The 15,097-nt window shown below is 32.0% G+C and overlaps 1 protein-coding gene across 1 annotated transcript; it reads right to left on the reverse strand.

The window, feature by feature from the left end:
• Nucleotides 1–4,273: 4,273 nt before the first annotated feature.
• Nucleotides 4,274–4,846, reverse strand: LOC124924643 (F-box only protein 6-like). Its single transcript, XM_047464656.1, has one exon. It carries the CDS (start codon nt 4,844–4,846, stop codon nt 4,274–4,276), a length of 573 nt encoding a protein of 190 aa, XP_047320612.1.
• Nucleotides 4,847–15,097: the final 10,251 nt, after the last annotated feature.

The raw sequence follows: 15,097 nt of genomic DNA on the forward strand, positions 1-15,097 counted from the left end.
TATATTTCCTAACCTATTTCCGGTTAGCAGTATGATACCTTGAGAATTTTTAGCTAAACATGCATGTTTAAGAAATTCTACAGTGTGTCCAGCATCACACATTTGACTAATGCTTAACAGGTTAAAATGTAGGTTTTCAACTAAGAGTACATTATCAATTATTAAGTTACCATGGACAATCTTACCCTTGCCCACAGTTCTAACTTTTGAGTTGTCACCGAAAGTGATCATTGCACCGGTTTCTATTCTGATGTCGGTTAAAAGATTGTTGTTCCCGGTCATGTGTCTGGAGCAACCGCTATCCAGGTACCACTCGGAGTTTCCTAACTGTTTCTTCATATCCTGCAAAATATACATATTTACAACTATTTGGTACCCACATTTACTTGGGTCCACAAGCGATTAGTCCCTTAGGTATCCAGACTTTGATAAGTCGAACAACCTTCCCGGTTATAGTTCTGACTAGTTTTCCTGCACTCGGTTTGGAGTCTTTCTGCTTTCCTAAAGTTGCCTTATTCAGAGGTGGTCTTTGGTTTAACCTATGTGGTTCGGTTTTCTTACTCTTGGGCCGGTTGGCTTTTCTTTTCTCAGGGTGAAACCATTTTTCGGAATCAGTTGGACTTACATAGATTAGTTTGTCTTTCGGATATGAGGCACTTAATTCCTCTTCGTCGATTAAGAAGCTCTTGACAAAGCTTACAAAGGGAAGATTATCCTTTGTGAGCCTCATTTTTTCCGAATGGTTCCGGTTGCTGGATCTGTTGTTCTTGTATCCAAGACCGAACATACACTTAGGATGTCTATTATAGCTACACATTCTGTTCACCATTTCACTGGATCTTTTCCATGCGGCTATTTGATACTGGATTCGGGCCTCATCCTCTTCGGTCAGCTCTTGAACTGACTCCTCGAACTGTTTGATTTCAGATGATAGTTCCGGTGCTATCTCGGTTTCCAGGATTCTATTAGGTTGAATGATCTTTGTTTCGGTCAAGGTAGGTGCTATGGGGTCGGTTCTAAAGTTGAGTTAGGTAGGTATCAATGTTAATAGGTTCTTATACTCTACTACCATATCATTTAGTGCATTAAATAACTCATCTTTAGTAAATTCATCACAGAGAGAGTCAAATACATGTTCCTCGTTTGCCATGAGGCATGTGAGTTCATCATCACTGTCACTGTGAGCTCATAAGCTTCCTCCATCATCGGCTATTAGTGCTTTCTGAACTTCACTTCCTTAACCAGTTTGTTGATAGTTATTTCGGTGATTCTGATCGTCCGGTTTCCGGTCATCTCGCTTCGGTTTTCTGCATTCCCACCTGAAATATCCCAAACGCAGTTATAACATCTAATATTAGATTTATTACCGTAGTTATAGTTGTTGTTTGTCGGTTGGCTTCTCTTCATGAATCGGCCAAATTTCTGTGCAAGCATTGCCATGGCATCCTCGGTGAACTGTTCAGTAGTTCTGATCGGTGCAGGGCAACCGGTTCTGTGGATGTGATCAATGCTCTGGTTGAAGTTGAAGCTGAAACTTCTTCTTCAGTCCTAGATCTCATTTCAAACTCATATGCCTTAAGATCTTCGAATACATCGTGTAGCTTCATCTTGCTTAGGCAGTTTGATTCCCTCATCACCATTGTCTTTATGTCCCATGCACTTGGAAGAGATCTTAGCGCTTTCATGATGACTTCCTTGTTGTTATACTTCTTGCCAAGAGTTGCCAGCTCGTCTATCACACCTGTGAACCGGTCACTGTATTCTCTCATTGTTTCTTCCGGTCTCATCTTGATGTTTTCAAACTTCTGGGTAGCCACCATTATCTTGTTTTCCTTGGTCCTTTCATTTCCCTCATGAATCTGAATCACCGCTTCCCATATTTCCTTTGCGGTTTTGTAATCTCGGACCTTGCAAAACGTATTCCTGTCCAAATCGTTGGAGATGCGGTTTCTGGCATGGTTGTCCAGATTGTTTCTTCTCCTGTCTTCAGCTGTCGAATCCTTCCTGTATTTATCAATCCTTATTGGTCCTTCAGACAGAATGAAATGCATCTCGTCATCCATAGTGATTAAATGCAGGTGCATGCGTGCCTTCTAGTTGGCAAAATCGTCACCTTCTAGTATTGGGGGCCTATCGAAAGACATGCTTGCTTGAGTATTGAAACTAACTGCTCTGATACCAATTGTTAGGATCTAGGTCACGGCTGACGGACCGGGGTCTGGCCAGTTAGCGGGTTTCACTCAAAGGTGGTGATTAATCCAGTTAGAGATTAACACCGGGGTTTCAATACTACACAAACTGTCACAAACCCTTGAACCGAGTTCAAGTGCGGAAGTGGTTTGTTTCAGGTTGAAGCAGCACACACACGAGATAGGCAGAACCAGATTTGAATAAGATAGGTTTGGAGATTGATGGGTCGGTTTTGCAGCTTAGTAATTCGGTTTATGTGATGTTGAATCGGTTGGAGCAGTATTAGTAGGTTAGTGCAGATCGGTTAGAATGTAAAGCCGGCGGAAAGTAAAATAACAAGATAGGTTTTTATGGATGTTCGGAGATGAAACTCCTACGTCACCCCTTCCTCTCGAAACCGCGAGAAGGATATTTACTAAGGAATACACAAACACAATCCGATCGAGACTTATTTTCTACTCGATAACACCCGTACAATTTTAACCGAAATTGTATTTACTCTTCAAATAAACGATTAAGCTCTTTAGAGAGATAGAACACGATTTTTGACTTAGGCTGTAGAAAACTTTCAGAACTTGTAACCGCATTTATTCCTCTTCAGCTCCTTCTTTTATAGGTGAAATTTGCCAACGGTCACATTTCATTTCCTTGAATCTGATTGGTTGAGCAAAAGTTTAGTGATTCAGACCTGGCGGTCTAGTCTTCATACCTGGCGGTCTAGTCTTCCAGTATGTAGGTCCAACCGGCTAGGTTTGTCTTTTACTCAATATGGAAACTGTCGGTTGGGCAGTTGTCTGTACTTGGAAGATTGCATTTTTTATTTATCCTGAAGTAGAAAGATCCTGCCGGACGATCTTCTGCGGCCTGCAGATTGTCCTCAGACTTGTATGAATATGGCAATACTAAAGTCTATCCATTTGGTATCATCCTCAACAGATACCTGAAATATCTATTTGTACTGGTCGGTTGTTTATGTTAACCGAATGACTTCCGGTTTTTCCATAGCTTCTGATTGACCGAATGTCTTATGATTTTGGCCTTCTGATTTGACCGATCTTTTCTTCTTGTTCGGTCAGGTTTTTGTTCGGTTGGATTGTTTGACCGGTTGAGTGATTTGACCGGTTTTATCTCTTGACCGTTTCCTGCACAGGGAATTTGTTTTTGTTAAGTTCTATTTAATCGGTCTAATTTTATCTAACAAACCGTCCGAACAAAATTCGGTTTGGTCGGTTAATAATTGTTCTAATTGATTTTTTAACTCACTTAAAATCATAAGCTCATTATAAGTCTTAGTTAAATTTTAAAAAACATTACTATTCACAATATTTTCAAATTTGAAAAAGATTAAAATTAAAAAATAATCCAAATGATTGGTCTCAAGTTGATACGCTTTAAATAATTATTAAAATTTTAAATTGTATGAATGTAAAATTGTTGTGCGTTAGAAATTTGAAAAGTAAATAAAATAATAATATCATACTTAAATTAATGTGTTTTCTAATAGCTTCTAATAGCCAGGTCTGTCTAGCTATGATTATTAACCCTCCCACCTTTGAAATTTTTAATAAATTGTTATTAACTATTTAAAAAAAAATTATTATTTAATTGAAAATTCTAAATAAATACAACTAAAATAGAGATCAATAAAAAATGTAATATAATAATAATACCAATTTAAAATAACATAGATTAAGGAATAAAATTCATTATCAATAAAATAAAGATGGTTAATACTAAGTTAATGTGTTGCAGTAATGCATAAATAAAATGTGATAAGCTAAAGTGTCATAGTAATACATGGATAAAATGCAATAAGCTAAGGTGTTGCAGTAATGCAGGAATAAAATGCGATTTTATGTCGAAACCTTTGATGCGCCATTCCTCGGGGAAGTAAAGATCTTGGAGCTTTAAACCATTCTTTCTTCACAACATCATAGGTTACTAACATGAACAATGTTTCAGAACTAAAGCACAAAAAGATCCTATCTTTATTACCTACACAAATCATATTTGCACCCTTCCTGTACAATTTCAAGCACAACTCACGTGGCATTTTGTCGAAGTACTTCCATAATAATGTTGTTTATTTAAACTCCCAAATGCAAATAGAAACATGCGATTTTATCATCACACAAACGAACATGATTCGTCCCCCACATTCCACTAGAATTCGGCCAGAAATTATAGCATGCAGAATCGGGACTAAGAAATGATTCCAAATTCCAGACAACATATTGTAGCAGATCATACCGTTTGGATATGAAGACATAAAGTAAAGAAAACCATCCACGGAGATAGCCTGCGAGCGCAAGTTCATAATCAACGGCAACCTTATGCTCGTTGGAATAACTTTTGATTTATACCATATATTCTTGATGGGGTCAAAAATTATGTACTTGCCATTGCAACCTAAGAAGAGGATCTTATAACCCTCGATTGTGGATTTTCCATTCATCCACATTCCAACGGCTATTTGAGACCAATGCATGCTTGAAGAAGCTGGAAGCTCTGGAAGCTCCTTGAATGTTTGAGTAAGCGGGTAACCCACGAAAAAACGTGTATGATGAATATTGACAAAACAAATAATTCCACCAATATAAGCTAGAGGTAGATAACCAACTTCTCTAAGAAAGAATGAACTTTTTGATGGTGCCATTTATTCGAGGAGGGGTCATAAATGTTGCGGTGTTTATATTGTCGTGGGTGATGGTGTAGAACCAAGGTTGGGAGATGGGAATTTGAGCATATTGGTCCCGAAACGAATGAGAAGTCAACATGGAGTTCCACTTTCTACTAACACAAAGGAAACGAAAGAAGGTAGATGTTGGGAGTCTCGCCCCAACGACTTCAAAGAGGTCTTCCGGGAATTTTTCCCATATCTTAGGTGACATTTCATTAGACGGACATATGATCAACTTATTTCTACGACTTTTCCTACGAGAAGTCTCCCCGGATTCCATCATTTTAAAGGTTAATACTTTCATTCTTCAATATGAAGCTCAATTATTGACCATAATCATTATTCTACAATATTCCAACAAAATAAAAGGATCAAAATTTGACAATGTAAGTAGAGATAAAATATAACCTCAAAAAACAATATTGATTTATAAGATTTATATATCTAATTTTGAACGTCTTAAGTTGTAAATGTACTGTAACAGATTTTTGCTAAATTCAAAATGTACATTAATTCTAATTTCTTTATTTAAATAAGTATGAAAATTAAAATTGAACCGCCAAATTCTAATACTAATTTTACCCTAAAGAAACATAGTTTCACATTATAAATAGGATAATAAGATGTCATTACAATACTATTTGAACATCTATGCAGTGAATATGATAGGAAAATAGAATATTTTCAAACACCAAAAAGGAATATATTATTAAGACTAGAGATTATGACAAAATCGTTATACTCTACATACTTCCATTTGCCTCAACCAAAATTATGGGGTTGGAATCACTTGGATACTTAATATTAAGGGATCTTTCATTTCATTATGACAATACAGGGCTTTGTAATTTAATACCAAATATATAATATAGGTCATTTGTCTCTTCTCCCTCCGGATCAGTCCGCTCTCTACAAATGTTTTTTCTACATTATTAATTTTTTTTGTTCTCATACATTACTAATAAATAAACACACACAAAGATTGCACCTTCAATTCCTTTTAACTATCATTTTTTTATTAGATTTGTTTCATAAATTAGTAATTTTTTTTTAATATTTTCAATTTCACAAATATTAAAATATAAAAGTTATAAATTAATATGATTAAAATTAAGATAATAATTATATTATATAATAATAATTTATACGTATTAATATAATAATTAATTTTAAAATGTATTTAATAATAAATGATAATATTAAAAAAAGTATAAAAAAAATTGAATTAGAAAAGTAAACTAATTTGTGAAAGAATAAATAAAAAAATTTATTTTAAAAGTTAAATAAAACTTACCAAATATATAATGAACAAAAAACCTTTGATCAAAATTTTTTCTAAATATTATTGACTTTTTTATGAAATTTGACAAAAATAGATTAATGAAAATTAATTTCCATAAATCTATCACCTTTTTAAATATATCTTCAATCAAATATTTTCAAAAGAAAAAACATATACTTATGAAATATGAAAATGAAAACTACAAAAACTATAATTATAAAACACTAATAAACACTTTCAATAATTCAAATAGTTATGTTCGAGAACGATGAATGTTTATTACAACTTATCACTTGCAAATTTTTTTAAAAGAAAAAACATATATATTTTATAATTATTAAATTTAAGAACGTATACCCCACACACAATACCAACTAAGATTTTGACTTCTTGAATAATAGAGAAAAACTATTGAAATATAATAAAAATTGAATTTTTAATGTAGCTCACAACTTATTAAATAAATAAGTTATATATTCAAATGAACAAATATAATTTGTTCCACTATTACATCAAAATATGTGAACATGCACAAAATTAAAATTAAGATTCAAATACTATTAATTTTCTTAGGCCATGTTTGTTATGCAGTAATAAACTATAGATATAAGATTATAATACTAATAGTAAATTTAGTTAGTTGTTTGGTTTATTATTTTGTATAAACAGTATTTAATGTATAAAAAATAGAATAGATTTAAAACTAATGAGAGAATAGATTATTTTTCTCTACAAAAAGAAATATCACTTTTAATACATATACATTACTAGAAATCAAAACATATTACAATAAATATATATATATATATATTGTTTAACTTATTATTTCATTATCTATTATTACCAACATATTTTAACCCACATTTAAAACTATTAATTTTCCTTTTGAATCCAAACTCTAATGAATTTAAATTGTATCTCCCATGAGCCTAATCTATATATATATAATGCTGCTTAATTTTTAAGGTGTCCGGATTGCCGGGTCGAGAGTTATGATTAATTTGGATATATGTGAGAGTAAATGAATACTTGGGTCGGATTGTGGGTTGACCCGCCCATAAATTTAAAACGGTTAAAAATAAAATTAAAAATGCTATAGGTATGGTTCGAACTTGCAACCTAACAAAACAAGTACAACCTTTTAACCAACTAGGCTAATAACACTTTACATTTTAAATTCAACCCAAAATTTGATAAACGTGTGACATTTTAACAATATAAGTTCAACTTTTTAACTAACTAATATATATATATATATATATATATATATATATATATATATATATATATATAATGATGCTTAATTTTTAATGTGTCCGGATTGCCGGGTCGAAAGTTGTGGTTAATTTGGATATATGTGAGAGTAAATGGATACTTGGGTCGGATTGTGGGTTGACCCGCCCATAAATTTAAAACGGTTAAAAATAAAATTAAAAATGCTAAAGGTATGATTCGAACTTGCAATCTAACAAAACAAGTACAACCTTTTAACCAACTAAGTTAATAACACTTTATATTTTAAATTCAACCCAAAATTTGATAAATGCGTGACATTTTAACAATATAAGTTCAACTTTTTAACTAACTAATCTATATATATATATAATGATGCTTAATTTTTAAAGTGTCCGGATTGTCGGGTCGAGAGCTGTCGTTAATTTGGATATATGTGAGAGTAAATGAATACTTGGGTCGGATTGTGGGTTGACTCGCCCATAAAAATTTATCGTAATATTTTTTCACGGTTTTGTAAATTATTATTACTCGTGCAAGCACGGGATACATGCTAGTATACATAATAATCCTAGTTAACATTTCCTTATTATCAATTTAACCTTGGACTATTTTCAAATTTACAATCTAAAATATTATTCACTCAAAATGTTATTACCCCTACGTTTTATGTTTAACATCTAATTGAGATGCCAATCATATCCTATACATCATATATATAATTCTCCCTATTCATATTTATTAGTGTTAACAAAACATAAAAGTCATTGTGCTCTCCAATAAAAATTATTAAGTGATAAAATAATTAAGGATTTGTGATGAAGTACACTTCAATAACAAGAATAATCCAAACATAAATACAAAAATTATAGGTCATACCAACATGAACGATGACCTTCATGTTAGCTTTGTCATGGTCATGGAAAAAGCCCCCAACACAATTCTACATTCTACATGTTGCCTCTACCTAAAATATACACAAACATTTAATGTTAATAGATACCAAGTACATCTTACATAATGAAAAAATAGTACAAAAAATATTTTTAATAAAACAAACATTTAGCAAAAAATATTTATAACACTAAAAGTTATCATATTTTTGTTGTACTATATTATATGAGTTCATCATTTTACACGAGACAATAAAACATTATAATTAATTTCAATTGAGTATTTTTACCAAACACCAGATAAATAATCTAAACATCTTAAAGACCAAATCATCCTAGTATGAGAAAACATAATTTTCTACAATAATCAATATCAACATCCAGGATTAGTTTATCCAAACGAATAAAACTCCACATAGAGTCATTGAAAAATCATAACTAAATCATATTGAAACTTTGTCACCCCATCCCAAAATCAACTAGTTGCAAAGAGAAAATAATTTAAACTAAGATTAATAGTTAAATCATAAAGAATAAATAATTGAACAATACTTAAGCAAAGTTCCAATTTACAAAATTGGATCCACGAAAAAAAAAGTCTAAGACCTACTTATAAGAGGTTAGAAGTAATGTATTATGATACCAAAACTAAACAAAAAACAGCTTAGACCATTTATTTAGGGGGAAATAGTATAATATCTATCCCATGACCAAAAAGATAAGGTCATCCAATTACTCAAATTAGAAATAAAAAACCAAAAGGATTAGATATGGACAATAAAACTAACTGAATATCAAGTCTTCTCTGTATCACCCATAATATCATTTTATTATAATAATATTTATATAATTAGTGTGACTCTATGTAAACATCAACTAGATAATATCATTAAGAAGAAAAAATATATTTTTTTATCATTAAAAATGTGTGTGCTATTACTTATATTAATGTAGAATATAATAGTGGAAACAAATAACCTAGTAGAAGAAAGAAGGTAAGCAAAAACAGTGATCAATGTTATAGGTAAACTATAATAAATGTCTTCCAAAAAACTACACGAGATTGACATTTCTCATCATTCATCAAGAATTCTAGAATACAAAACAATTATATTGTTAAATGTTCCAAACAAAATAAATTATTTCAAAAATAAAGGTGAGCATAAAATTTGGACAAACTCAAATTTGTGTACAAACATTAATCTATTCTTACAATAGTAAGTTGGTAGTCTAGGATTAAATGAGTCGAGGACAAACAGAACATGGTTGCAAGTTAGAAAAATAATGACTAATTAACTTAATAAAGAGTCACCATTTTCTCTTGAAATTGTAGACATAAAAACAGAACCTATAATAAAACGTCTTCTGGGTTTATACAAGATATCAAATAAATGAAAGAAAATAAAATAGACAATGTTTTTATTTGAATATAGGGTAAAATAATATGACTTTGGAGAAATAATCAATTTGAAATAAAATAAATAAGTGGAGTAGAATAAGTTTCATAGTAAATTAACTCAAATATTGCACCGTAACCAACAATATGTATACACCTAATAAATAATGACAATGAAATGTTCGAATTCAAATCTTCTATCTAAAACTACAACCATTATTTTATCTAACATAATTTTACTTTCCTTTTTACTTAAGTAGATAGATGTTGGATTTTAGGAATGTTAATAGTGTTGTAATTAAGGTTACATCTCTTTAAGTAAAGATGACAAAATATATTAATCAAATTTCTTTTATAATATCAATTCTGGAATTAATGTAAAACATGTTTATTTCACCTAATTAGAATGTACAAGTGGTTAATATTGAAGTCTATATTTTCGTCAAGTCTCTCAAGAAAGAGTGAATACTAATTACGAGTTATTTTCAAGCAAATTTTATATATAACATAAATTTGAATAGATAATATTTAATGATTAGATACGATTAATGGATGAGAATATATCTAAGAATTTATACATGATGGGGTTGTTGAGACTTTTAATATGCACAAAAGGTGTCACAACATTAAAAAGAATAGCATTTTCTCATGTGAACAAAATACATGTCAAATCAAGGGTATAACATCTTTTCAGGGGAAAATAATTTTCCCATCCCATTACTAAAAAATAAGGCCATCTAATTACTGAAACTAAAAACATAAAATCAGACGAATTAGATAGGACTAATAAACAATGACAATGAAAGGTTAAAACTCAAAAGTTCTATCTTAAAATGTAGACATTATTATATAACATGTTTGTCACTCTACTTTCTACTTAAGTAGATTGGTGTTGTATTTTAGAAATGATAGTAGTGTTGTAATTAATCTCACTACTTATATAGGTGAAGATGATAAAGGACATTAATCAACTTAATTTTGGAGATAAATTATTAGGTTGTATCTGAAATCTTGAGGTTAGACTAATTATAAAAGAAACATACTTGGTTTAGAACCTTGTAGTGAAAAATCTTTTAGGGTATTTTTTCCCTATTCTCTAAAAAAAATAAAAACATATATATTTCATTTAATTGGAATGCAGAAGACGTTAATACTGAAATCTAAATACTCGTCAAGCTTTTCGAAAAAATGCTAATTAATGTTCTTTCTAAGCACTTTACATAAATTACTAATAAAAAGGTCAAATGACGACTATCTTTAGCGATTGGTTATGATACCAATCAGTGTAAAGATAATAATACCGATTGATTATAATATCAATTGATATAGCCGTGTCAATACCGATTAGTTATAATATCAATTTGTATAACCTAGAAAATTCGATGGAAACTACGCGACAACTTTCCACGCCCTTTTGTACATGACTTATACCGATTGGTATTACAACAATCGGTATAAGGCCTAACATTAATACTAATATCATGTATGTCCAATTTATCTCCAATGTGAATTATAATCTAAATCCATTGATTCACAATTCAATCCTTATATCCAATGGTGCCAAGTAGTTCCCATTAAGTTCACACATAAGTTGACATAGATTAAAGATTACGACTCGAATTGAATCCAAATCATATGGTTTTTCCAGACACATATCTATTATTATATATTATCTATGTATCTATCTCATCCTCCTTACAATAAAATCCTAATATTTTTCTGAGTCTTCACTTCCTCTGTATCTCTCTTCCTACCTAAGAATCCTTAACTACTTTTTGTTGGTTAATTAGATGTTCGCAGCGGAATAATTTATAAATCTAATCTAAACATCTAATCATATGATCATGCATAATTGATAGAATCATGATATATAGTTTATAGAAATATACCTTTGATGCGTGAACCGGATCAGATCTGGTAGTAATGAATAATCGAGAGCCCCACGTGTTGCTCCTCTACTTGGTCCACACGAGCCCGATTAGATCTCTTTACTTTCGACTGCTAGGACGAAAAAGACAAAGGGGAAGCAATCCAATTGCTAGATTAAAAGATGATTTCTTCCTCTTGGAGTTTTCACCGTAATATAGCAAAAGCCGTTTTCAAAAGAGGAACAATTCTCTCTCTTTTTACTTCAGTTTTCTTGCAAATAAGTGAATCCTTTTGTATAAAATAAAATTCCATAATTAACCATTAATTATATATTATTTTATTTCACAAATAAATAATATTTCTTATTATTAATAATATCTAATATGTATTAATTATATATTATTTTATTTCACAATCTTCACTCCATAATTAACCATTAATTATATATTATTTTATTTCACAAATAAATAATATTTCTTATTATTAATAATATCTAATATATATTAATAATTAACCATCTTTCTCGTTTATCTAGTCAGTCAACTCTAAGTGTGTGACCTCATAGGACCCGATTATAATAGTTATAGGTTTAACCCCATTAATCGTAGTTGGCTTCTAGCAATGTACTACGACTCCTAAAATAATCAGATTAAATTATATCTGTTAATTTGTCCTATCCAAGTTTAGTCATTGCAAATTAAATTAGAGGACACAATTCCTTCAATCTCCCACTTGTCCTTAAACAAGTGTGCAATATAAGATACCTTTGTCTCTTAATGTCTTATTTGATGATATGATAACATTCATACCTTTCTATCAAATATGTTTCTTGAATTCTGAGTTTGAACTGTCAATTAAACGGATGATTCATATTAATCCATCCGAGCATGGCCATGCATTTTCAGTTCTCGCTCTTCAAGTGGCCGAGACACCATTCCTGTTCAATGTATCACAATATACATGAAGTAGGAGGACTTCTCCATTCTTGTATGACTATGACTCCCACTCAATTTTTAGCAATCCCAACTACTGCCTTTATAACTCCCTTTTACGGAAAGCGTTTAACAGTGTCAAAGAAATACCAATCATCAAGTGTGGCCACAACATACTCATGTCTGAGGAATCTACTAAACATGGTTTAACTTAAAACTCTACAATCTCTTTTGGAGAGTCTTAAGGTATGTTAGTCTTACATGTATCATCCATACACATATATGTAATTGACTAGACATCTCCATGTCCTAATAGCCCATGAAACCTGACGCTATTAGTCAGCTTACAATATAGTAACTTATAAAATCATCTATGTCCATTTGATGATTTCAAAATATAGACTTTTAATAATTCAAAACTTCATTTCACTTAATGGGGTTTCATTCACTAGAACACTTAAGGTGATCCCATTTGTTAATAATGAATTATTTGGACATATTATTCAATATCGATAAAAAACAATATAAATAAGGATGAAATATCATATATCATAAAATCATCAAGTCAAACATAAAACTGGTGTCTAACACTCATAAATACATAATGTAATACAAAAGCAAACTCAATGTCATTCTCCAATGTGCTTGAGACCTTTAGCCCTATTGTGACTCTCATGCTTGGGCCTAGGCATAGGTTTGATTAATGGATCTGTAATGTTGTCATCAGTATGCACCTTACACATCCTAATATCACCCATAGTGATGATGTGTCGAATAAGGTGATACTTTCTCATAACGTGTCTGGATTTGGAGCTCGAACTCGGTTCCTTTGCCTGAGCTATGGCACCATTGTTGTCACAATAGATGTCGATAGGCATTGAAATGCTAGGAACAACACTGAGTTCATCTAGGAACTTTCTCATCCAAAATGCCTCCTTTGCTGCTTCACTAGCAACAATGTACTCAGCCTCTGTTGTAGAATCTGCTATAGTACATTGCTTGGAGCTCTTCCAGCTCACAGCTCCTCCATTAAGGATAAAGACATAACCCGATTGAGACTCAAAGCCATCTCGGTCAGTCTGAAAGCTTGCATCAGTATAGCCTTGTACGATCAATTTTTCATCTCCCCCATATACTAAGAAATCATCCTTTGTTCTTCTTAAGTACTTCAGGATATTCTTGGCTGCACTCCAGTGTGCTTCTCCAGGACTTTATTGGTATCTGCTACACATGCTCAAAGCATATGCAACATTTGGACGTGTACATACCATGGCATACATGATAGATCCTATAGCAGAAGCATATGGGATCTTGTTCATCTTCTCAAGCTCAGCAGGTATTTTAGGACACTGCGTTTTGCTGAGATATACACCTTGTTGAATGGGTAAAAATCCCTTCTTGGAATCTTGCATCTTGAATCTATTAAGAATCTTATCAATATAAGTTCCTTGACTTAATCCAAGAAGCCTCTTAGATTTATCTCTGTAGATCTTAATTCCAAGTATGTACTCGGCCTTTCTTAAGTCTTTCATTGAGAAACATTTCTTCAGCCATTCTTTTACGGACTCTAGCATCGGAATGTCATTCCCAATAAGTAGTATGTCATCCACATACAAGACTAAGAAGGCTGCCTTACTCCCACTAAACTTCTTGTAAACACAAGGATCCTCTTCGCATCTAATGAATTCAAACTCTTTGATCTTTTTATCAAATCGAAAGTTCCAACTCCTGGATGCTTTCTTAAGTCCATAAATGGACTTCTTAAGCTTGCATATCTTCCCAGCATGATTTGGATCTTCAAAACATTTAGGTTGTGTCATGTACACATCCTCTTCCAAAAATCCATTTAGAAAAGCGGTTTTGACATCTATTTGCCATATCTCATAGTCATAATATGCAGCAATAGCTAGGATTATCCTAATGGATCTAATCATGACAACTAGTGAAAATGTCTCGTCATAGTTTATACCATGAATTTGTCTAAAACCTTTGGAAACTAGTCTTGCCTTGTAAACAGATGCATTTCCATCCTTGTCATTTTTGAGTTTGAAAATCCATTTGCTTCCTATGTGTTTTACCCCATCTGGCAAATCTATCAAGTCCTATACTTGATTTTCAAACATCGAATTCATTTCAGACCTCATGGCGTCAAGCCATTTATTGGAGTCTGGACCCGTCATTGCTTGCTTATAGGTCGAAGGCTCACTATGTTCTAGCATAAGAACATCAAGGCTTACATTTAAGATGAAATCATCATATCGTCTTGGTTGTACCCTTGGCCTTTCCGATCTACGAGTGGGTTCAACTTGTTCAACAACTAAATCCGTAACATGATCTACAACTGTTTGTAGATCCTCTTGTTCTGGTTCTTGGATGTTCTGAGGCCCTGAGCCTTCAAATGTAATCATCTCTGCATCGACAGCATCCATGTCATTTTGTTGTTGAGTTTGTTGCTCTTCATCATCTTGAACTGTTTCAAGATGAATATTTCTCCCACTTGACTTGTTGGAAAGGAACTCTCTTTCCAAAAAGACACTATCCCTTGCAACAAACACCTTTTGCTGAGTTGGATTGTAGAAGTAATATCCAAAACTTCCTTTTGGATAACCTATAAAAAAGAAT

The sequence above is a fragment of the Impatiens glandulifera genome, chromosome 2, assembly GCF_907164915.1.
Source record: "Impatiens glandulifera chromosome 2, dImpGla2.1, whole genome shotgun sequence".
In the NCBI taxonomy this organism is placed as follows: domain Eukaryota; kingdom Viridiplantae; phylum Streptophyta; class Magnoliopsida; order Ericales; family Balsaminaceae; genus Impatiens; species Impatiens glandulifera.